This window comes from Saccopteryx bilineata, chromosome 6 (genome assembly GCF_036850765.1).
Source record: "Saccopteryx bilineata isolate mSacBil1 chromosome 6, mSacBil1_pri_phased_curated, whole genome shotgun sequence".
Taxonomy (NCBI): Eukaryota; Metazoa; Chordata; class Mammalia; order Chiroptera; family Emballonuridae; genus Saccopteryx; species Saccopteryx bilineata.
Window position 1 is genome coordinate 127,883,788 of NC_089495.1, and position 22,603 is coordinate 127,906,390.

Below are 22,603 nucleotides of genomic sequence, written 5' to 3' on the forward strand. Positions count from 1 at the left end.
AGCCAGCCTGTGCGAAAGGCAGGTGGGCCGCGGGGGCCCCTACAGGCCGCGCCGGCAAATCTGCTGCCTCATCCCGGCGCCCGCTCCCGCCCGCCGCCTCACTCACGATGCTCTCGGCCATGGCGGCCACTCCCGCCTCCAGGCTCGAGCCCCGGGCCGCCGCCGCTTGCCGCCCCGCGGACCTCGCAGCCCCGGCTCCGGCCTCAGCCCCTGCCCCGGCCTCCCGCCGCCGCCGCCACAGCCGCTCCAGCTTCGCCGCCCAACAGCCACAGCCGCGACATCCGGTGCCCCGCCCAACGCACTCCGCTGGCCGCGCAGCCCCGAAACCAGGTTCCGGCCGCGCCACGGCCGAACGTGCACACGGCGTCCATGCGCTCACCTCCGCTCCCGGCTGCTCCGCCGCGCCGCGCCCCTTCACCGCCTAAAACTCCTGGGAAGATGACTTTGTGTACACCTGAAGCTAGTATAAAGTAATAATGAATGTCACCTGTAATTGAAAATGTTTTATATTTAAAAATACTTTTAATCAAAAAGGGACTTTATTAATGACATGTGCTACTTATTAGAAACCCAAGGAATCGAGGAAAATCTAAAGAGAAGCAGAAATAACCATTGGTGGGTTGTTATTGGGGAAAATGGCTTTGCAAATACCTCACTCGTCACACAGAAATAGAGAAATGATTTCAGGAAAGTGACATTGTGCCTCCCTGTTATGCAAAATAATAATAATAAGTTACTTTTCCTGAATCTAACTTAAGGAAGACACTTGAACTTCGACTGCATTTTAGATAAACGTTTCTTTGCCACAGAGGTATCATGTCCTATGATGTGCCACCAAGGCCAGCTTCCTGGCCACTCACCTCTGATGCTCAAAGGCCTCATGCTCGATTCAATGTTCTGCTGACACTGTCTTAAAATTGTTAATAACTTTGAACCAGGAGCTCCACATTTTTATTTTGCACTGGGCCCTGCAAATTTTATAGCTGACCTTGCCTATGATTGCAAAAAAGTTATGAAACATCCAAGAGGCTAAAATCTGGGCTTTTTTTTTAACCCCTGTGGTTCAATTTCCGCTCCTGTGCTGGAAAAAGTTAGGAAATTGTTTACTCTCATTTCCTCGGATCCCCACTTAATTTTGTTGTTACTGTTTGAGATTTAAACAGTGTCAGTATTTGGGACACATTCTGTTCTTTCATCTCAGTTACAGCAGTTATTTGAACTTGACTTGTTCATTCCATCACCAAATACTTATTAAGTGTGTACTTTCTGGGTGGCATGGCTCCCATGCTGGGTATAGAACAGAAACAAAACAGAGCCCTGCCCTATGGAATCCACCAGGGGATGACAAAGGTCAGGGGCACCGGAGTGCTAGGTCATTTGGGGGCCAATAGCAGCACCTGTCGCTGATTGTAAAGTGGTAGGTGAAAGGAGGCTGGAACCTGAGTGTCAAACAGAAGTAGCCAAAACACAGCGGGGGGTGGGGAATGATGGGGAGGACCAGGCGTAGTCCAGGAACTCACCCTTTGTCCTGCCCCCTCTGACCTCAACAAGTCCTTGGAAGCCAACAACAGCCATGACATACACACCACAACCTCACACACACCACAGAGGGGACAAAGGAGGTATGGCCAGCTCAGGCCCAAAGTCTCACAGAGTTGGTGGCAGATGGGGGTTTAATCTGAGCTTTCCTCCCCACTGGATGATACAGAGTCAGAGAGCCTCAAGAGCATGGTGGCTGTATACCTGGTGTCCTTTGGGCACTGCACACAATGGTGACCATGATAAAATCCTGCCCCTTAGAAGCTCAAAGGGTGGGATCCCAGGTACCCTGTAACCAGGAAGGATGGGATCTGGCCAATGGATATTGTCTAATTTTTACAGGGAATGAAACAGGAAATAAAATGGCATTTAGCTTCACATGGGTCACCTGGGATTGTCACTGTCACAGGGTCTGTGTCCCTGGGGGAGCTGAGGGAGTAGCCACTGAAACTGCCTGGTTCAGGCCCACACTGAGGCCCTGCAGTGATGGCCATGAGGCCCGCACCCTAACAGCCCCACTTACATAGTGCCCATAGAGTAAAGCCAATAACTGGGTCCAAGAAGAAAGGCAGCCCTGGCCGGTTGGCTCAGTGGTAGAGCATCGGCCCAGTGTGTGGATGTCCTGGGTATGATTCCCAGTCAGAGCACTCAGGAGAAGCGCCCATCTGCTTCTCCATCCTTCCCCCCCTCCTTTCTATCTCTCTCTTCTCCTCCCGCAGCCAAGGTTCCATTGGAGCAAAGTTTGCCCAGGCGCTGAGGATGGCTCCATGGCCTCTGCCTCAGGTACTAGAATGGTTCCAATTGCAGTGGAGCAATGCCCCAGATGGGCAGAGCATTGCCCCCTAGTGGGCTTGTCCCAGGTTGGGTTTGCCCCAGGTTGAGCACATGTGAGAGTCTGTCTCTCTGCCTCCTTGCTTCTCACTTCAGAAAAATACAAAAAAAGAGCCTGACCTGTGGTGGTGCAGTGGATCAAGCGTCGACCTGGAATGCTGAGGTCGCGGGTTCAAAACCCTGGGCTTGCCTGGTCAAGGCACATATGGGAGTTGATGCTTCCTGCTCGTCCCCCCTTCTCTCTCTTTCTCTCTCTCTCTCTCTCCCCTCTAAAATCAATTTAAAAAATAATAATACAAACAAAGGGGAAAAAAAAGAAAGGCCAACTTCATCCAGACAAGCAGAGGCTGTCCTAAGCCCTAAAATGTGATTCCTCACATGATCCCATTGTGACTGTGGTATCTTGGCTCACAGCTCACCCGGCCCTGGGCTCCCAGCTCCCAGAGTTGCCAGGGACACAACAGCACCAGCCCCTGTGTCCCAGACAGAGAAGCCTGGCAGGGACCACCAGCACATGTGTCCTAGTAGAGATGGAACAGGGGGAGAAGAGCCCCCTGCTGTCCAAGGTAAGTCAGCGCCCTAGTGGCCTCTCCCACTAGGAGTTGGAGATGTCCCCAGCCCAGAGGCCCAGGGGAGCTGCTAAGATCACGGTGGGGTTTTACTAATCAGACACTTAACATCACCTAGTACCCTGTTTGGACTCTGGAATATGACCTGGCATTGCCCTTGCTATTTGACCCAGCCAGCACAGGGTGCGTCTATGCCCCCAGTAAAGCACACGTGCCAGGGGATGGTGCCCACAGAGGGCCATCAGGCCTCCTTCATGTTCTCCCCATTCTACTCCTCCCACCCTTCAACCCTTCAGCCTTCTCACCTTCCCTGTGGCCCCTTCTCCACTGCTCATGTCACTCAGCCCAGTGCCAAATTCTGGATAAGGGGTTGGGATGGTAGGAGATCTCTCTACAGATCTGAGGGTGACCTCTGGCTCAGAGTACAGGAGGGGGCTGAAGGCCAGTGTCCCTCCCAGGGGGCCATGGAGCTTTGAGACAATCCCCCAGCCCATGGCCATGACCTCTGTAGCCCCAGTCCCCCAACCTGGGGCCGCAGCTTGCCCTACTGATGTTTGAGGTCTGGAGGGCTGGTAAGTGTCCATGGAAAGTCAGACAGCTGGGAAGGGAAGGAACAGCTTCTTTCTGGTGAACTGGATTGGAACAGGACCAGTGCCTGGGTTCACAGACACAGCTTCCTCATTCTTTTCCCAGTCAGACTTCAGCACTGACAGAATTGGTGCCTGTGGGTCCCCCAGCAGGGCCAGCAGGGACAGGTTGTCTCTTTCCTCGCCTCTAGAGAGAAACCAGAAGGCCATCTCACACCTGCCTGTGGGTGGAGGAGTTAGGCTGGGAGAGGGGACAGGAAGGTCTGAAATTGAGACTGTCCATTAAGGGGCCAAGTAGAACAGTTTTAGCAGCCTCTCCCAACCTCACTGATCAATGAACCACTCCTCTGTGGGAGACCAAAAGTGAGGACAAGTCCCTAACATTCAGCACCCCTTTCCCCTCCACACTGGTATAGCAAGGCCCTGCTGGGCTTGGCTTGAGGGTCCTGCTAGAGAGCAAGGCGGGGTCGCTTGCAAGGCCCTGCATCTCATGGAGTCCTGGTCTCCCAGTGGTTCTTCCCCTGCCCTGGGAACTCAGCCTGAGTGGAGAAGTCCCCTTGAGACCACATCCTCTCTCACATAGGTGCAGAGGGATGCAGGGAGAGGCAGGAAGAGGCATGTATCTGTGGAGCACATACTTCCCATGGTCTCCCTTCTCAGGATACAGTCATCCCTGTTCCTAAGAATCTAGGACCTACACCTTTCAGCCTGCAAGCTCCCATGACCCTGACTGTCTAAGCAGGGGTCCCCAAACTTTTTACACAGGGGCCAGTTCACTGTCCCTCAGACCATTGGAGGGCCAGACTATAAAAAAAACTATGAACAAATCCCTATGCACAATGCACATATCTTATTTTAAAGTAAAAAAAAAAAACAAAAAAAAAAAACTGGAACAAATATAATATTTAAAATAAAGAACAAGTAAATTTAAATCAACAAACTGACCAGTATTTCAATGGGAACTATGCTCCTCTCACTGACCACCAATGAAAGAGGTGCCCCTTCCGGAAGTGTGGCGGGCCGGATAAATGGCCTCAGGGGGCCACATGTGGCCCGCGGGTCGTAGTTTGGGGACCCCTTGTGTAAGGTCTCTGAACCCCCTTCTCCTTCCACTGCCAAACTTCTGTTGAGGACCAAAAAATAAACAGGATATTTTGCAGTTTGGATATCTAGGGGACAGAGGTGTTGGGCCCAACCCCCCACCTCACCTGCCTGATTAAGTTAACAGAGTTTCTCGCTCTTTCTGCCCACCCATGTTCCCTGGAAGGACTGGAAGCTAGTTTCTTACTGGTGTAAAGTTAGATTGACTAGTAAGGTGAGGGTTGTCTTTGAGTTGCCTTGGAAATGTCATTGAATTGCTACTGGCCCACAGATGTCTTTCTGGGGGCAGCCATGTTCTGCGGCTCGAGAACAGTAGTGGCTGTTTGCAAGGAGTTGTGGCTTCCTCCCAAACCCATCTTATACTGTATATCTTTAAGTCTCTGTCTATCTTTTTTTATTATTATTTATTCATTTTTTAGAGATCAGAGAGAAAGAGAGAGGAGAGACAGAGAGAGAGAAGGGGGGAGGAGCTGGAAGCATCAACTCCCATATGTGCCTTGACCAGGCAAGTCCAGGGTTTCGAACCAGCGACCTCAGCATTTCCAGGTTGATGCTTTATCCACTGCGCCACCACAGGTCACGCAAGTTTCTGTCTATCTTTTTTTTTTTTTTTTTTTAATTTTATTTATTTATTTATTCATTTTAGAAAGGAGAAGGAGAGACAGAGGGAGAGAGAGAGAGGAGAGACAGAGAGAGAGAAGGGGGGGGAGGAGCTGGAAGCATCAACTCCCATATGTGCCTTGACCAGGCAAGCCCAGGGTTTCAAACCGGCGACTTCAGCATTTCCAGGTCGATACTTTATCCACTGCGCCACCACAGGTCAGGCTGTCTATCTTTAATTCAATTTCGTACCTTTTCCTGCTCGGGACCCTGGAGCCCGTGGCAAACTTCCCTTCCCCTGCAGGCTCTGACCCCTTGCTAAAGGGTTGCACTTATGAGATCTCCTGTCCCTCTTCCCTCTGCAGGACGCTGGGGGCCAGAAGCCACCTTACTTCCAGCCACCTGAGTCCAGCACTCCAGGAAGGATGGGCCTGGAGGGCTGGCCTTGGGAGAGTCCAGGCCCCCTCCCTCCCTTTGAGAAGTAGCTGCATCCAGTGCCTGACTTTTCTGTCCAGCTTCCTCTTTTCTCTGCTTGGCCTGCTAGCTCTGGCCATCGGCCTCTGGGGCCTAGCTGTCAAGGGCTCTCTGGGGAGCAGCTGGGGGCGTCCCCTGCCCACAGACCCTATGCTGGGGCTGGTGCTAGGCGGGCTGGTAGTCAGTGTGGTGAGCCTGGTGGGCTGCTTGGGCACCCTTTGTGAGAACACCTGCCTGCTATGCTGCTTCTCTGGGGTCCTTCTGGCCTTTCTGGTGCTGGAGGCCATGGCAGGGATTCTAGTGGTGGCCCTCTGGGGCCCACTGCAGGACGGCCTGGAGCACACTCTTCACGTGGCCATCGCCCACTACCAGGATGACCCTGACCTGTGCTTCCTCATCGACCAAGTCCAGCTCAGGCTGCAGTACTGTGGGGCTGCCTCCTACCAGGACTGGCAGCAGAACCTGTGAGTCCTGAATTCCAGAGAGGGGACGCACACACCCGTTGCATGCACTCATTCACACACACACACCCATGTTCAAATGGACACGCAGGGACCTTAATGGAGAAATTCAGCCAGCAGACTTAGAAGACTTAGAAAATCACTTCTGGGTGTTTTTTAGTAAGGACATCATATGAAACATCTCAATGGCAAATGAAAATAGCTTTTAGGTTAATTCAGGATGTTCTCCCACCACTCTGTGTGTGCCTGTGTGTGTGTGTGTATAAATATGTGGGTGTGTGTATAAATATCTGTGTGTGTGTGTGTGTTTAGAAATACAGCACTGTGTTTTATATTCTGCTCGAGGTTATTTGTCCTGTCATCTCTCTCCCATGGATAGACACTTAAGCAGCACCTGCTCTCCATGTGACCCCACGTGACCCCACAACAGATGGTGTATGCGCCTCTCTTGGCCCTTCCTGGACACCTGATCTTGAGAGATGGAGTCATATGGGGACTCTTGAAAAATGGTAGTTTGGCCCTGGCCAGTTGGCTTAGAGGTAGAGCATTGGCCCTGTGTGTGAAAGTCCTGGGTTCAATTCTCAGTCAGGGCATACAGGAGAATCAACCATCTGCTTCTCCACCCCTTCCCCCATCTCTTTCCCTCTCTTTCTCCCCCTCCCATAGCCACAAATTTGCTTCGAGTAAGTTGGCCCCGGGCACTGGGCACTGAGGATGGCTCCATGGCCCCGCCTCAGGTGCTAAAATAGCTTGGTTGCTGAGCAATGGAGCAGTGGCTCCAGATGTTCAGAGCGTCGCTCCCTAGTGAGATTGCCAGGTGGATCCTGGTCAGGGCACATGTGGGAGTCTGACTCTCTGTATCCCCTCCTCTCACTTAAAAAATAAAATAAAAGCCTGACCTGTGGTGGTGCAGTGGGTAAAGTGTCGACCTGGAAATGTTGAGGTCACCAGTTCGAAACCCTGGGCTTGCCTGGTCAAGGCACATATGGGAGTTGATGCTTCCAGCTCCTCCCCCCTTCTCTCTCTCTGTCTCTCCTCTCTCTCTCTCTCTCTCTCTCCTCTCTAAAATGAATAAATAAAAAAATTAAAAAAATTAAAATAAAAAATAAAATAAAATAAAAATTAAATTTAAAAAAGAAAAATGGTAGTTTGTACCCAATATCCACTAAACTGTGTTGGGTCCTTCCATGCACCAGGCACACTAGAAGTATCTCCATGGGTTGTTCTTGTTGGGTGGCCACATGTCACCTTGCATTGGTGGCAGCCACCTGTGATGGTGAAGCCACCTACCCTGCCAGCCTTCAACCCCCTGCTTTAGCGAGGCCCACTCTTCTGGGAGATGGCACTGTGCCTGGGAGGGCAAGGGGGACAAACCTGTGGGTCTCAGGGCCCTGGACCTCCATCAAAGGCCAGGGGCACCTGCAGTTGTGATGAGAACAACACTCCCCCTTGGCCCTGGGAGTTCTTCCAAGCCTGCCACCTCTTGTCACTGCCCAGTACTGTCCCTCACATCCCTACTATGACCTGCTGACCACTACAGAGGCCTCTGCCAGGCCTCAGCTCACCTTCTGCTCCAGCTCTACCCTCTCAAAGCAACTCAGTAGCATCTACCCGACAATTCCATCCTACCCCATCCTCAAATACTTGTCTCTCCTTCACAATCTCACTAAAAATGTCCCTTCCAGCCCAGAAAACTGGGTATTGTGTGTGTCTGTGTTCACACAATTATGTGTGCCTGTGCATGTGTGGATTCATACCTGTGTACAGGTGTGTGCATCATGCGTGTGTGTGTGTGTGTGTGTGTGCCCGCCCAAGTGTGGCTAGAAAGTGTGAAGGTGGGTAGGAGACAGCCCATGCAGCTTGGGATCCCGGAACAGTGGGCCCCGCCCTCCAGCTGACGCCAGTGCCTCTCGCAGGTACTTTAACTGCAGGTCCCAGGGGGTCCAGGCCTGCAGTCTTCCTGCCTCCTGCTGCATCGACCCCTGGGAAAATGGAGCTTCGGTCAACAACCACTGCGGCTTCGGGGCCCTGGGCCTGGAAGAGGATGCGGCTCAGAGAGTGGTGCACCTGGAGGGCTGCGGGGCGCCCCTTCGGCGGTGGCTGCGCGGGAATGTCCCGGCGGCGGGCGACTTTGCGATTGCACTGGTGCTGGTCCAGGGGGCGGAGCTTCTGCTGGCCGCGCAGCTGTTGGGTGCCCTGGCTGCCCGTAAGGGGGCGGTGGAGAGTCCCGGCCCCGGCGCCGGGCCCCCAGCCAAGCCTGCCCCCGACAGACACGCAGCTGTGGACCCGCTCCAACGATCCGCAGTCTCCTCCATCTGCCGTGCTTCTGCCCTCCAGGGTTCCTCTTCCCGAGGGCCCGGCTGCCCACCTTCTACCCGGTTCTGCTACTTCCCCGAGGCCCGGCCGCTGTCTGATTTCTTTCTTTCAGAGGATTTTGCCCCTGGGACCACAGAGCGGCACGGCCCCCTCGCTTGCAAACTGCTGCATTCTCACGGGCAGGCGCAGCCTGGCAGCCACGAAGGCTGCCCACAAGGTCGCCTGATTTTGGAGGGGCAGGGGCTGGATGAAATCCTGCTGCTGAGACCACTCCAACTCCCACCACCCACGCTAACCCTTTCCAGTCCTGCCTCAAAGGCCCAGCCTCAGACTCGATTCCCCCCAACCTCCCAGCCCTCCTCTGACCCTCAGCCTCCCAGGCTGGGCCTGAGAGTGCCCCTACCATGCCTACCTGCAGCCCAAATATCGATGTCCAACACCCACTTCTGAGGCCATCCTCAGACCCTCACCTCCAACCACCTCTGATCATCCCCCCAATGCTGCCGCTGACCACCCCCATGAACTGCACCCCTGAGGTCCCACCACTTCACTACAGCCTGCCACCTGCCCTCCTTTAGAGCCACCTCCCCCTCTCCTGTCCATTGTGGTGGTTGAGGGAAGAAGCCTGCGCTTTTGGGGGGAAGGAATAAATTTTTTTGAGATGTATCATTTGTAAAATAAATTGTAACAATCCTAAGTGGGCAGCATAAGGAACTCTAACCTATCTAAACACCTGCAGAGCCCTGGCCGGTTGGCTCAGTGGTAGAGCATCGGCCTGGTGTGCGGGAGTCCCGGGTTCGATTTCCGGCCAGGGCACATAGGAGAAGCGCCCATCTGCTTCTCCATCCCTCCCCCTCTCCTTCCTCTCTGTCTCTCTCTTCCCCTCCCGCAGCCAGGGCTCCATTGGAGCAAAAGATGGCCCAGGCGCTGGGGATGGCTCCTTGGCCTCTGCCCCAGGCGCTAGAGTGGCTCTGGTCGCGACAGAGTGATGCCTCGGATGGGCAGAGCATTGCCTCCTGGTGAGCGTGCCGGGTGGATCCCGGTCGGGGCGCATGCGGGAGTCTGTCTGACTGCCTCCCTGTTTCCAGCTTCAGGAAAAAAAAGAAAAAAAGAGACTAAAAAAAAAAAAAATATATATATATATATATATATATGTATATATATATCTGCAGAGCCACCTAATCCACTCCCTGTGGTTACCCTGCTTGAGCTTCTCCGCCTCTCTTTAGGGTGGTCTTTTCTGGCTGTCACAAAAATGGAATCACAAATGGTCCTTCCTGAGAGTCATTGTCTGGTTACTATGCCTGGTCCATGACATAAACTTGGCGGCTTCTGGACGATGGATGAGGTTAGGGATAGTTTGGCGCAGGTCTGAGTGGAGGTGCATCTGTTTCTCCTGGGTGTGGTGTCAAGAATGGGATTGCAGTGTCACAGGTGCCAGCCTGCCCAGTTCTAGGAGACACTAAGGAATGGTCTGGCCAGGCCACTTGGTGAGTTATACAATGTCTGATGGTGATAGGAGTTCCCTTCTCCTGGTGCAAGCTGTTGTTGGGCCTTGTCCAATCCACCTCCTTGGTGGGGTCTGCTCTGGCCACCAGGAGTGCATTCCCCCACTCAGTACTGTCCATGCCCTGGCCATCACAGGCCCAGGCTCATTGATTGACAGGTTTTTTGGTTTTTGTTTTTAAATATCTTTTTCCATCTCTTTACTTTTATTTTTTTTAATTTTATTTATTCATTTTTAGAGAGGAGAGAGAGAGGGAGGGAGAGAGACAGAGAGGGAGAGAGAGGAGAGAGAAACAGAGAGAGAGAAGGGGGGAGGAGCTGGAAGCATCAACTCCCATATGTGCCTTGACCAGGCAAGCCCAGGGTTTTGAACTGGCGACCTCAGCATTTCCAGGTCGACGCTTTATCCACTGTGCCACCACAGGTCGATTGACAGGTTTTCTTTCCTCTCGACCTGGCCAGGCCCCTTGCGCCTCCACTGCCCTGTGCCTTCATCCATACACTCATGCAGAAGTGACCTACTTCTTGTCCCTAATCCCAACATACCCCAGATGAGCAAGTGGGGGCAAGATAATTTTATTTTGAAACAGAGACAGCAAGCATGGCCATGTTGGAAAGGATAAGCTTCCCATAGGCATGGAGGGTTTGGAGAGGCCCCACTCTCCCTGGGACTCCTGCCACCCACCACCCCAACCCAGGGGACCAGCTGGAAATGGCTAGTTGGGGGAGTTTGTCCTCACCTTGGGACAGGCAGGAAGGACAGGAGGCCAAGGTGTGGGGGGACACTCCTGGGAGGTCTTGCTCTTTTTTTTTTTTTTAAGATTTTATTTATTGATTTTAGAGAGGTGAGAGAGAGAGATTGGGGGTGGGTGGGAGTGGAAAGTATCAACTTTTTGTTCCCCATATGTACCTTGACTGGACAAGCTTGGGGTTTCAAGCCAGCAACCTCAGCATTCCAGGTCACTGCTTTATACACTGCACCACCACAGCTCAAGTGGTCCTGCCCTGGTTTTTCCAGCAATGGAAGGAGAGGGTCTGTAGGTCAGCCTCTCTGGAAGTCAAACAGGGCCTGTCTGGCCCCATAAGGACATCCTGCAGAGAGGCAGGGGCTCCTGGTGTCTGAGAGCCTGAGGTAGCCACCCTTTTAGGTTCTCCAGACATAATCTGCTTAATCCTGATGCCCTTGGCTGCTGCAGGATGGGCTTCCTTGCAGGAATCCTGAGTGGGGGGAGTGAGAAGCAGGGTAGGGTCCAGGACCTACGGGATGGGTGCTAGATGATGCCGTACTGGGCCAGCTCGTGCAGCTCCAGGTGGTTGAAGGCCTCCCATGGGCAGATGACTGTGATGTCTGCAGGAAAAGGGGCCAGTGTGTCCAGGAACTCCTATAGTCCCACCATCCACTCGGGGCCCTGTTGTCCACACCCCAAGTGGTGAAGACTCTCCTCCTAGGACACACCAGCTTTGCGGGGGGATTTCAAGTGGGCACATCGTCCTGGAATGTAGTAGGGGCAGCAGACCCAAGGGAGGGGACAGCAAGGGCTTCTCCTTCTCTGCTAGCCCCTCCAAGCACCTAGTGAAGCCACTGTGTGGGAATGACCCCACTTCAGAGAGACCTGACACTTGATGTTGGGAAGAAAATGAAGGACAGGTTGGAGGCAGGACCCTAAGTGAGGGTCCTCGGCCTGCCAGAGGAGGCTGGGCCCCTGCACACTGTGGGCAGGTGAATGGGGGAACTTGATGGACCCTATATATTATTATTATACCTGTTCCCAGGCCTTCCATTCCAGGGATGTCGTCCCCAAACCTGCAAGGACACAGGAGTCAGTATGGTGGCCAGGAACAGAATGAAGTGGGGTACATGATGGTATGTCTGCCCTCCAGGGCAGGTTTCTGAGAGTGGGAGTGCCTGTGGTTGTGTCCTATGTGTGAATGTGTGGGCTGCGGGTGTACCCTGGTTGTATATGTGTGGGGCTGTGGGGGTGTGTGTACAGAGAGCCACATCAGCAAGCTGTGACTAAGTCTAGATGACAGTGAGCATGCTTTCCAGATCTATTTGGCAATAATGACTGGAGAGAGTGACAGGAGCCCACCCCCCTTCTTTCTCCCCATGCTAGGGAGTGGGGCCCCTGAGACAGACCCTATCCAGGCCCTTCAGAACCCTGTTAGAAGACAGTGGGACCACGCTTAGCCAGGAAAGGGTGGCTGAGGACCCCTACCTAGCCCCTGCTTCTCTGCTGTGCGGCCTGGGGCTGGGCCCCTTCACCCCCTTGGAGAGGCATACCTTCCCCAGCCCTGCTTACCCTTGGATGCCTTTCTTGGGGGGCTTGCTCTTGAATTGTCTGGTTTGCCGCTGCTTAAATTTGGGGGGTCCTTTCCTGGGGGTCACGGGCCCCCCAGTCACCCTAGTGGCTGACCGGATCTCAGCCTTTGGTAGCTCCAGATTCATGACCAGGCTGACAGAGACCTTGTGGCGACCTTTGGCTTCTGGGCTCCCTCACGCTGTGGGCTGGAAGCAGACCAGATGGGAGTCCAAGTCAGCACTCCTTCTTCCAACCCACCTTTGAGGTCTCAGCCCACCAGAGGAAGCCTCAAAACATGAGACCCAGTAGGCCCTCAGCATGAGCCAGACAGCAGCCTTGCCATCTCCACATGGAGTTCTACTGGGGCCACACAAGAGAAGGAGAGTGCTGGAGGTCCCTCAAATGAATCCTCCTCATGTGTCTTCCTTCTGTGGTTCCCTTCCCAGTCCCTGGGGCCAGGATGTCCTGTCTTATTCACAGTGGCTTGCTGGACACCCAACAGTGCTGATAGGGGACCTCAAAGATGGGAGCGGGGTACCTGGGCAGGGAAAGGGCCTATCTCATAATGAGATGCTGAGCTGAGCTGTGATATCTTCACCCACCAGTGTCTTCCCAACTGCTCACTGTGTTTTGAGCTCATTCTGGGCGCCAGTGTCACCTGCTCCTTGCAGCACTGCACAGGTGACCTCTTCTCTTCTCCCAGAGCCTTTCCCCAGATACCCTAAGCCCCAGTGAACTTGGACAAGGTTAAGGGAAGCTGGGCTTCCTCTAAGCCTATTAGACCAGAGGGAGGCTAATCTCTCAGGGCCACTGGGGCCCAGTAGTTTCTAAGCATGTGACACAGACAGGAGCGCTGCCCCCATACTGCATGCACAGGCACCATCTCATGGGTCCCCTTTTGTCCCAAGTCTGGTGGGCTGCAATGACCAAGTCTAGTCTTGGGCTGCTGATGGCTGCCTACTAGAGCATTAGGGCTGAGACCAAGTGAGAAGCAAGAACAGGTGGTCCCTCTGGCAAGAAAAGCTTGATGGTGGGTGCCGGACACCTGGGATTGGAGTGGATCCACCATGGGCCTTCCTTCCCTAAGGTTCAGCCATTGTGCTGGAACCAGCACCAGCCCAGGAGGAATCCTGGTGGTCCTGGCTGCACAGACTGCAACATCCACTCCTCAAGCCCTGACAGTGTAGGCCCAGTGAACCCCTTCCCCAATCTTGAGTCATGGGCCTGGCGTGGACAGCTCTGAGCTCTGATGGAGCTCCAAGGAGCAAATGTTGTTCCCATGGAAGCCACTGTCTGAGCTGCCCCAGTCTCACCCAAGTGTATGTCTGGTACCCACTCAAGTTGACCAAGTGTGTGTGGCCTGATACTCCTATACTATTGCTGGTCATGGGGACAGTCGGCATCACCATTTGACTTGGGGGAGCAGAGGAGGTGACTGGAAAGACCCCCTGCTGGCAGTGGATGAACTGAGCACTCAGGCCTCAGTGTGGTGGTGAAAAATACACCAACTTCCCACCCTATGGGCAGATGTCCACTAACACCCTTGGGTAAGTGGCTGCCAGGAAAGGCAGCTAGGGGAGGTCACTACTCACCAAGCACTGGGAAGGTCTCAGGGTACCATGGGTGTGAGTGGCTGGGCCTTCCTCACCAGGAGGTTAGCCAGGCATTTATCCTGTGGCTGGGTAAGCCGATTAGGACTGTCCCCTGATGCTACAGTAATGAGATTGTCAGGGCCACTAGGGCGGACACCACCACTTAGGATTTCAGGGAATGGGGAAGGGGCTCAGGTGCAGTCAAGGGCCTGCAGGAAGGATGAGCTAGGAATGGGGCCAGGACAGGGAGGGTGTGATTGGGAACAGTGAGCAAGGCAGGACTTCTCCAGAAGCATCTTATCTTTTTTTTTTCTTTTTTAATTTTTTATTTATTAATTCATTTTAGAGAGGAGAGAGAGTGAGACAGAGAGAAAGAGAGAGAGAGGAAGGGGGGAGGAGCTGGAAGCATCAACTCCCATATGTGCCTTGACCAGGCAAGCCCAGGGTTTTGAACTGGCAACCTCAGCATTTCCAGGTCGACGCTTTATCCACTGCGCCACCACAGGTCAGGCAGTATCTTATCTTTGAAACCAAGATGAAACACACTGGCTGCTGTCTTGGGCCTCCCTGCCTCTTTCAGTCCAGTCCTCTGACTTCTGAAAAATCTCCTTCAAGGCCTCCAAAGCCTCATGTAGCCTGGCCCCTACCCACTTCTTTGGCCTCACCTTTCATTCCTTCCTTTTGCTCTTTGTGCTCCAAGAAGCCCTTTCCACTTCAGGGCCTTTGCATCTGTTGCTCCCCTTCCCCTGGCTCCCTCCTTCCTGGACAGCAGAGCTCCTCTGGCAACCATCAGTTTGTTCTCTGCATCTATTCAACTATCTATCTATATATTTTTTGTTCTACATATAAGTAAAATCATGTTACAGGTATTTGTTTTTCTCTAATTTATTTTACTTAGCATAATAATCTCTAGGTTCATCCATGCTATTGCAAATGGCAAGATAGCACTCTTTTTTTTTTCTTACAGTCAGAAAGAGTCAGAGAGAGGGAGAGACAGAGAGAAAGGAAGACAGATGAGAAGCATCAATTCTTCATTGCAACTCCATAGTTGTTCATTGATTGTTAACATATGTGCCTTGATGGGGGGGAGGGGCTATAGCAGAGTGAGTGACTCCTTGCTCAAAGCCAGCAACCTTTGGGCTCAAGCTAGCGACCATAGGGTCATATCTATGATTCCATGCTCAAGCCAACGCCCCGTGCTCAAGCTGGTGAGCCTGTGCTCAAGCCGGATAAGCCCCACGCTCAAGCCGATGACCTTGGGTTTTGGAACCTAGGTCCTCAACGTCCCAGTCCAGTGCTCTATCCACTGCACCACCACCTGGTCAAGCCTATACCACTTTTTTATGGCCAAGTAACATTCTACTGTATATGTACCACATCTTGAACCATTCATCTATTGATGAACACCTAGGTTGCTTCTACATCTTGACTATCGTAAATAGCGTTGTAATGAACACAGGGCTGCAAATATTTTGAATTAGTGTGCTTATTTCCTTTGAATAAATATTCAGGAGTGGAATTGCTGGTTCATATAGTAGGTAGCTCTATTTTTAATATCTTGAGAGACCTCCACACTGTTTTCCACAGTGGCTGCACCAACTTAACATCCCACCAACTCACGAGGGTTCCCTTTTTTCTTTATTTTTTCTTTATTCATTTTAGACAAGAGAGGGAGAGACAGAGAGAGAGAAGGGGGGAGGAGCTGGAAGCATCAACTCCCATATGTGCCTTGACCAGGCAAGCCCAGGGTTTCGAACCGGCAACCTCAACATTTCCAGGTCGACGCTTTATCCACTGCGCCACCACAGGTCAGGCTCCCCTTTTTTCCACATCCTTGCCAACACTTGACTTTTTGATGACAGCCAATCTGACAGGTATGAGGTAAGATCTCACTGTACTTGGACATGCTTGTGTTAATCTGTCTTCCACAGTAGAGTGAAATGGGGCAGAGAGATTTCTACCAGATCTGGGTCTAGCCCAGTGCCAGGTACTTCACAGATGCTAAGTAAGCACCTGTGGGATGAATAAATGAATGAATGAATGAATGAACAAAGGAAGATAAGATCCACACCAGCAGGGTAGTCTCAGGAAACTTGTCCTGGCATGGTGCTGGCATCCTCAACCACCACGTTCTGCATCTAGGAGGGTCCTCTCCTACTGCAAAGGCCTTTGTCATGATCATTGAATTCTAAAATAAGGCCAATTTCTCCCCTGGTCAGATAGCTCAATTGGTTAGAGCGTCATCCCAATCTGTAGAAGTTGTCAGTTCAATCCCCGGTCATAGCACATATAGGAATCTCTCTTTCCTTTTTCTATAAAAATCAATAAATAAAAATTTAAAAATAAAATAAGGCTCATTTTATAGGGTCCACTGGATGGATATATGTGTACATATATACATGCACACACAGGTACACATATGTGAATATACACACGTGTGCCTATAGAAAACTTTTTATTTTTTTATTATTTTTTCTTACAGGGATAGAGAGAGGAAGAGAGTCAGAGAGAGGGATAGATAGGGACAGACAGACAAGAGCGGAGAGAGATGAGAAGCATCAATCATCAGTTTTTCGTAGCGACACCTTAGTTGTTCATTGATTGCTTTCTCATATGTGCCTTGACCATGGGACTGCAGCAGACTGAGTAACCCCTTGCTCAAACCAGCAACCTTGGGTCCAAGCTGGTGAGCTTTTTTTTTAATTTTTATTTTGCTTAAGCCAGATGAGCCTGCGCTCAAGCTGGCGACCTCAGGATCTCGAACCTGGATCCTTCTGCTTCCCAGTCCGATGCTCTATCCACTGTGCCACCACCTGGTCAGGCTATAGAAAACCTTTTAGAAATCCATTTTTTTAAAATTTTATTTATTTGTTTATTCATTTTTAGAGAGGAGAGAGAGAGGGCGAGAGAGAGAGAGAGAGAGAGAGAGAGGAGAGAGAGAGAGAGAGAGAGAGAGAGAGAGAAGGGGAGGAGGAGCTGGAAGCATCAACTTCCATATGTGCCTTGACCAGGCAAGCCCAGGGTTTCGAACCGGCGACCTCAGCATTTCCAGGTCGATGCTTTATCTACTGCGCCACCACAGGTCGGGCCAGAAATCCATTTTTTAATTGTGATTTTATTTTATTATTATTATTATTTTTTTACATAGGCAGAGATAGACAGGGACAGACAGACAGAAACGGAGAGAGAGATGAGAAGCATCAATCATTAGTTTTTCGTTGTGCGTTGCGACTTCTTAGTTGTTCATTGATTGCTTTCTCACATGTGCCTTGACCGCGAGCCTTCAGCAGACCGAGCAACCCCTTGCTGGAGCCAGTGACCTTGGGTCCAAGCTGGTGAGCTCTTTGCTCAAGCCAGATGAGCCTGTGCTCAAGCTGGCGACCTCGGGGTCTCGAACCTGGGTCCTTCTGCATCCCAGTCCGACGCTCTATCCACTGCGCCACCACCTGGTCAGGCGAAATCCATTTTTTAAAAAAGATTTTATTTATTCATTTTAGAGAGGGGACAGAGAGGGAGAGAGGAAGACAGAGATGGGGAGGAGCAGAAAGCATCAACTCCTATATGTGCCTTGACCAGGCAAGCCCAGAGTTTTGAACTGGTGTCCTCAGCATTCCAGGTCAATGCTTTTTTTTTTTTTTTGTATTTTTCCGAAGCTGGAAATGGGGAGAGACAGTCAGACAGACTCCCGCATGCGCCCGACCGGGATCCACCCGGCACGCCCACCAGGGGGCGACGCTCTGCCCACCAGGGGGCGATGCTCTGCCCCTCTGGGGCGTCGCTCTGCCGCAACCAGAGCCACTCCAGGGCCTGGGGCAGAGGCCAAGGAGCCATCCCCAGCGCCCGGGCCATCCCTGCTCCAACAGAGCCTTGGCTGAGGGAGGGGAAGAGAGAGACAGAGAGGAAGGAGGGGGTGGGGGTGGAGAAGCAAATGGGCGCTTCTCCTGTGTGCCCTGGCCGGGAATCGAACCCGGGTCCCCCCGCACGCCAGGCCTACGCTCCACCGCTGAGCCAACCGGCCAGGGCCTCCAGGTCAATGCTTTATCCACTGTGCCACCACAGGTCAGGCTAGAAACCCATTTTTGAGAAAAATACAGAAATAGATCTGGATGGTTGGCTCAGCGCTAGAGTGTCAGCCCAGCATGTGGAAGTCCTGGTTTCAATTCCTGGTCAGGGCACACAGGAGAAGTGACCATCTGCTTCTCCACTCCTCACTTTCACTCTTCTTTCTCTCTCTCCCCCTCGCACAACCATGGCTTAAATGGTTTGAGCAAGTTGGCCCCACGTGCTGAGGATGGCTCCATGGCCTCACCTCAGGCACTAAAATAACTCAGTTGCTGAGCAACAGAGTAGCAGCCACAGATTGGCAGAGCATGGCTGGGTAAAGGGCTTGCCAGGTGGATCCCAGTCTGGGTGCATGCGGGAGTCTGACTCTTGGCTTCCCTGCCTCTCACTTAAAAAAATAAAAATAGGCCTGACCTGTGGTGGCGCAGTGGGATAAAGCGTTGACCTGGAACACTGAGGTCGCCGGTTCAAAACCTTGGGCTTGCCTGGTTAAGGCACATATGGGAGTTGATGCTTCCAGCTCCTCCCCCTTCTCTCTCTCTCTGTGTCTCTCTCTCACTCCTCTCTCTCTAAAAAATCAATAAATAAAAAAAAATAAAAATAGGGCCTGACCTGTGATGGCTCAGTGGGTAAAGCGTTGACCTGAAACACTGAGGTTGCCGGTTCAAAACCCTGGGCTTGCCTGGTCAAGGCATGTATGAGAGTTGATGCTTTCTGCTCCTCCCCTCCTTCCCTCTCTCAGCCTCTCTCTCTGTCCCCTCTCTCTAAAATGAATAAATAAAATCTCAAATCAAATAAATAATTAAATAAATAAATAAAAATAGGTAAATAGATCTGTTGTAGACTCTCCAAGGGGCTATAGAATGCACAGTGATCTGCTGTGCTGCCATCTCTGGGGGGAAATCTCTCCGTTCCTAGGCCAATTTCTTTTTTTTTTTTTAAACAAATGTTATTTCTTTTTTTTTTATCTTTTATTTTATTTTTATTTATTCATTTTTAGAGAGGAGAGAGAGGGGGAGAGAGACAGAGAGGGAGAGAGAGGAGAGAGACAGAGAGAGAGAGAAGGGGGGAGGAGCTGGAAGCATCAACTCCCATATGTGCCTTGACCAGGCAAGCCCAGGGTTTCGAACTGGTGACCTCAGCATTTCCCGGTCGACGCTTTATCCACTGTGCCACCACAGGTCAGGCTCCTAGGCCAATTTCAAATCTGTACGGATAGGGTCAAGCTAGATACCCTCTGAGATATCTAATAAACATGTGTCACCATAATCAGGTGTCTCTGAACCAACCCAAACTCTGAATGCTTCTGAATGACATGACATGCAATAGCTATGCCAGATGACAGCCCAAACTAGAGGATGTCAGATTAGACATGTGGTTGTGTGGTTTCCTTTTCTTGCCCACAGATCTCTATCTTTATGTGAAACACTGACTTTACCTTAAAGAAAAGGCCTGGCCCTGGTCCACTGGCTCAGTGGTAGAGCGTCAGCCCAGTGTGTGGATATCCCAGGTTCGATTCCTGGTCAGGGCACACAGGGAAGTGACCATCTGCTTCTCTACCCCTACCCTTCTCCCTTCTTGCAATCTTTCTATTCCCCTTCTGCAGCCATGGCTTGGTTGGAGCAAGTTGGCCCTGGGTGCTGAAGATGGCTCTATGGCCTCACCTTAGGCACTAAAATAGCTTGGTTGCCAAGCAACAGAGAAACAGCCCCAGCCTGCCTGGTGGGAGGGCATGCAAGAGTCTGTCTCTCTGCCTCCCTGCTTCTCACTTAAGAAAAAAAAAGGGAAGGCCTGTCTGTGACCTCAAATCACTTGTGAAGTCATAATACAACCTTAGCTTTTCTCTTAAATGAGAAGATAAAACTGGCATAAATTCATTTAACCCCTGCCCTGTCCAGACCACTGGTATCAAAGCTTGGAATTGGCCTGACCAGGCGGTGGTGCTGTGGATAGAGCGTCGGACTGGGATGCAGAGGACCCAGGTTTGAGACCCCAAGGTCGCCAACTTGAGCATGGGCTCATCTGGTTTGAGCAAAAAGCCCACCAGCTTGAATCCAAGGTTGCTGGCTCCAGCAAGGGGTTACTCAGTCTGCTGAAGGCCTGCGGTCAAGGCACATATGAGAAAGCAATCAATGAACAACTAAGGTGTTGCAACGTGCAACAAAAAACTAATGATTGATGCTTCTCATCTCTCTCCATTCCTGTCTTTCTGTCCCTGTCTATCCCTCTCTCTGACTCACTCTCTCTGTAAAAAAAAAAAAAAAAAAAAAAGCTTGGAATTGCTGGGTGGGTGGGTGGGTGGGAAAGGAGAATGAAGTAGGAAAATTTCCATGGACAAAGGATGAGCAAGAGAGATGGGGACGGGCAGTGAGGGCCCTAAGATAAAGTCCTACTTGGGCTAATGGTCCAGTGACCAGGTCTACAGCCAAAAGCAGGGCTGGTGCCAGGACGCTGGCTCTAGGGTTAATGCCTGAGGCCTCCTGGTCCTTTAGACCTGGCCAGTTGCCCTGGGGGTCATGCCTAAGTGGGTTGGAAGGACTGGGGGCTACACTACACAGTGCTCAGGTGCCTGCAGGCTGACCTGCAGCATCTACTTGGTTGGCGGATGGGTATCTCCCCAAGAGTCCCAGCAGCTAGACAAGTAAGGAACTTCCCAGGCAGCCAGGAGCATTTGTGCTTGCCACGGGCTTTGTCAATGACAATTTCCTGGGACCAGGTGGCCCTCCCTCTGCTGCATTGCTGAGTAACTTACAGCTGACCTTTGGGTGGGACTTCTAGGATGTTGGGACATGGAAGGGGGTCTCTATGATCATTGTTACTTGAATATTGAAGGAAATTAGTCTTATTTCTCCCTCACAGATTGAAGGCTGTAGGTGCTCAGTGAACATCTGATGACAACCTGTACCTGCTCTTTGACGAGGCTACAGAAGTCTTTCAGACAAAAGCACAGAAGCCTCATCTCATCAGCACAGAGAACTTATTTATTTTCAGGTGAAGTCAATAAATAATTCTCATGATTCCCACCTGACATAAGCCCCACAAAGGGGGGCCACAGAAAGAGGAGGCTGTGTTGCTTCCTGGGTAAGGAGCTCCAGGCTGGAGCCCATGGAATAACTGTGTCTGGCCAGGCTGGCTCAGCTTCCACTCTTCAAGTGAAGCTGGATCTGAATTCTGAGGAAGGCCTTGAGGTTCTCGTCAGTCACATGCTCCTGCAGGGTAGCCAGGGCCTGCTCCCCACCATCCTGGTAGTGCTTTAGCAGTGCATCTGCGTAATCCACCCACACACAGTTGGGGCAGCCACTCATGCAACAGTTTGTGGGGGGCTGCGGCACAGGTGGTGGCGGGTACAGGGCTTCTGAGGCATCTCTACCAGGCAGAGAGGACTTGGGATGTCTGTTGTCATCTGTACCTTTTTGGGAGCCCTCTTCCACACAGTCCTTTCTGAACTCTCTGCGGCCTTCACAGACTGGGATCCAGGCATGGTACCTGCGCAGAGTCCTGTGGCCTCCAGGAAGTCTGTGACACCAGTCCCAGCTGCAGAATTGGCCTGGCCCCTGAGAATGCAGATAGCCTGTGAGTGTCACCAGCCCCCAGCTCATGGAAATTTCACCAGTCTGCTGTCAGTAGCAGAGAGCTCCACATCCTCCTTGGCTTTAACACTTTGTGTGGCCTTAGATAAGTTACTTCATTCACCTCTAGACACAGTTTCCATCCACAAAGTGAACATGATGGTTGGTATGAAGATGACATGATACAAAGCATGAGAAGAGCTGGGTTTAGGGTCTGGCACTAGGCGTGCATTCCAGCAGATAGTGGGGTGGGGATGGGAAGCTTGGCACCTCCAGCTAAGAAGGCTCTGCTCCATGGACAGGAATGGGGCATTGGAAGCCACCTCTCCTTCTCCAACAAGTACAGACTGCCTGTCCCCCTGATCATCTGACTAACCACATGTGTTAATTTCCTTCTATCACAGGAGAAGTCTAGGCTGCTCAAGGTCATTCCCAAAGGTCTGTGGGCAGCCCTCCCTGCCTCCTCCAGTCCCAGCCTAGCCCTGGGGCTCCCTTCCCTGCTCCATATGTCTCCCGGGCATTCAACACTGATGGAATCAGACCAAATTTCATTTATTTCTAATTCCTCTTGCAAGGAGCATCAGCTCCTTGTTTACTGCCGCTTTCCCAAGGGGCTCGCATACAGCAGGCACTCAGTAGAAACTGTCGAACGGGTGAACGAGCATAGAACCCAACTGGTACTGTCCCGGAGCTCTGCCCAGTGACAAAACAGCCCTTCTCGCAGACTGGGAGCGAGAGCCTAGCGAGAGCAGAATGCATAAGAGGCGAGGCCTTGCCTGCCTGCTGCGCGGTGGCTACAGTCACCAACCCCTGAAAGCGGGAGGCCAGGTGGGGGGAGGGGCTTCTCCGGTCCGTGCCCGCCCCAGTTCCGCAAACCAGTCCCCGCCCGGCCCCCGCCACCGCATGCTTCCCCGCAGGTTTTTACCAAGCAGAGAGCAGCTGCGGCCACTGCCCGGCCTCCCCCGGCTGCGTTCCGCAGCATCACCCACAATCTATCGCAAGGCGCTTGCGCGCTCGTCTCTGCCCGTGCAGGCTGTGAGCGGCGAACTCCTTGGCCAATAGCAGCTGGGCTGGGAGCTGCGCCGCCCCAATGAGC

General features: G+C 52.1%; 4 protein-coding genes across 5 annotated transcripts in view; 1 reads left to right on the forward strand and 3 right to left on the reverse strand.

Moving 5' to 3' along the window:
* The window catches only part of NPLOC4 (NPL4 homolog, ubiquitin recognition factor), a 72,981-nt gene extending 72,675 nt beyond the window's left edge, over positions 1-306 (reverse strand). The window contains exon 1 of one of the 2 annotated variants that reach the window (XM_066236103.1): positions 107-306. In XM_066236103.1, coding sequence (XP_066092200.1) covers positions 107-121 — 15 coding nt within the window. In that variant the 5' untranslated portion in view covers positions 122-306. The remainder of the gene's footprint in view (positions 1-106) is intronic. The other variant, XM_066236104.1, reaches the window with a different exon arrangement.
* Positions 307-2,815: 2,509 nt separating this feature from the next.
* Positions 2,816-9,137, forward strand: TSPAN10 (tetraspanin 10). The gene is given in 3 exon segments (XM_066235395.1): positions 2,816-2,971; positions 5,611-6,165; positions 8,079-9,137. Coding segments are annotated over 3 exon segments (1,476 nt in total). The 5' UTR covers positions 2,816-2,900; the 3' UTR covers positions 8,929-9,137.
* A 1,407-nt stretch (positions 9,138-10,544) lies between these two features.
* PDE6G (phosphodiesterase 6G) lies at positions 10,545-13,949 on the reverse strand. Its single transcript, XM_066235075.1, has 4 exons — positions 13,877-13,949; positions 12,285-12,490; positions 11,748-11,788; positions 10,545-11,332 (listed from the first exon to the last, which is right to left on the reverse strand). Exons 2-4 carry the CDS (start codon positions 12,428-12,430, stop codon positions 11,256-11,258), a joined length of 264 nt encoding a protein of 87 aa, XP_066091172.1. The 5' UTR covers positions 12,431-12,490; positions 13,877-13,949; the 3' UTR covers positions 10,545-11,255.
* Positions 13,950-20,898: 6,949 nt separating this feature from the next.
* OXLD1 (oxidoreductase like domain containing 1) lies at positions 20,899-22,559 on the reverse strand. Its single transcript, XM_066234861.1, has 2 exons — positions 22,433-22,559; positions 20,899-21,492 (listed from the first exon to the last, which is right to left on the reverse strand). Exons 1-2 carry the CDS (start codon positions 22,487-22,489, stop codon positions 21,073-21,075), a joined length of 477 nt encoding a protein of 158 aa, XP_066090958.1. The 5' UTR covers positions 22,490-22,559; the 3' UTR covers positions 20,899-21,072.
* Positions 22,560-22,603: the final 44 nt, after the last annotated feature.

Coding starts and splice junctions, on each gene's coding strand:
- PDE6G (XM_066235075.1), bottom strand. CDS start 12,430: ATGAATCTGGAGCTACCAAAGGCTGAGATCCGGTCAGCCACTAGGGTG. Junction 11,789..12,284: donor CCCAAGAAAGGCATCCAAGG/GTAAGCAGGGCT, acceptor GTGTCCTTGCAG/GTTTGGGGACGACATCCCTG. Junction 11,333..11,747: donor AATGGAAGGCCTGGGAACAG/GTATAATAATAA, acceptor CTTTTCCTGCAG/ACATCACAGTCATCTGCCCA.
- OXLD1 (XM_066234861.1), bottom strand. CDS start 22,489: ATGCTGCGGAACGCAGCCGGGGGAGGCCGGGCAGTGGCCGCAGCTGCT. Junction 21,493..22,432: donor CCGCAGCTGCTCTCTGCTTG/GTAAAAACCTGC, acceptor CTGCATTCTCAG/GGGCCAGGCCAATTCTGCAG.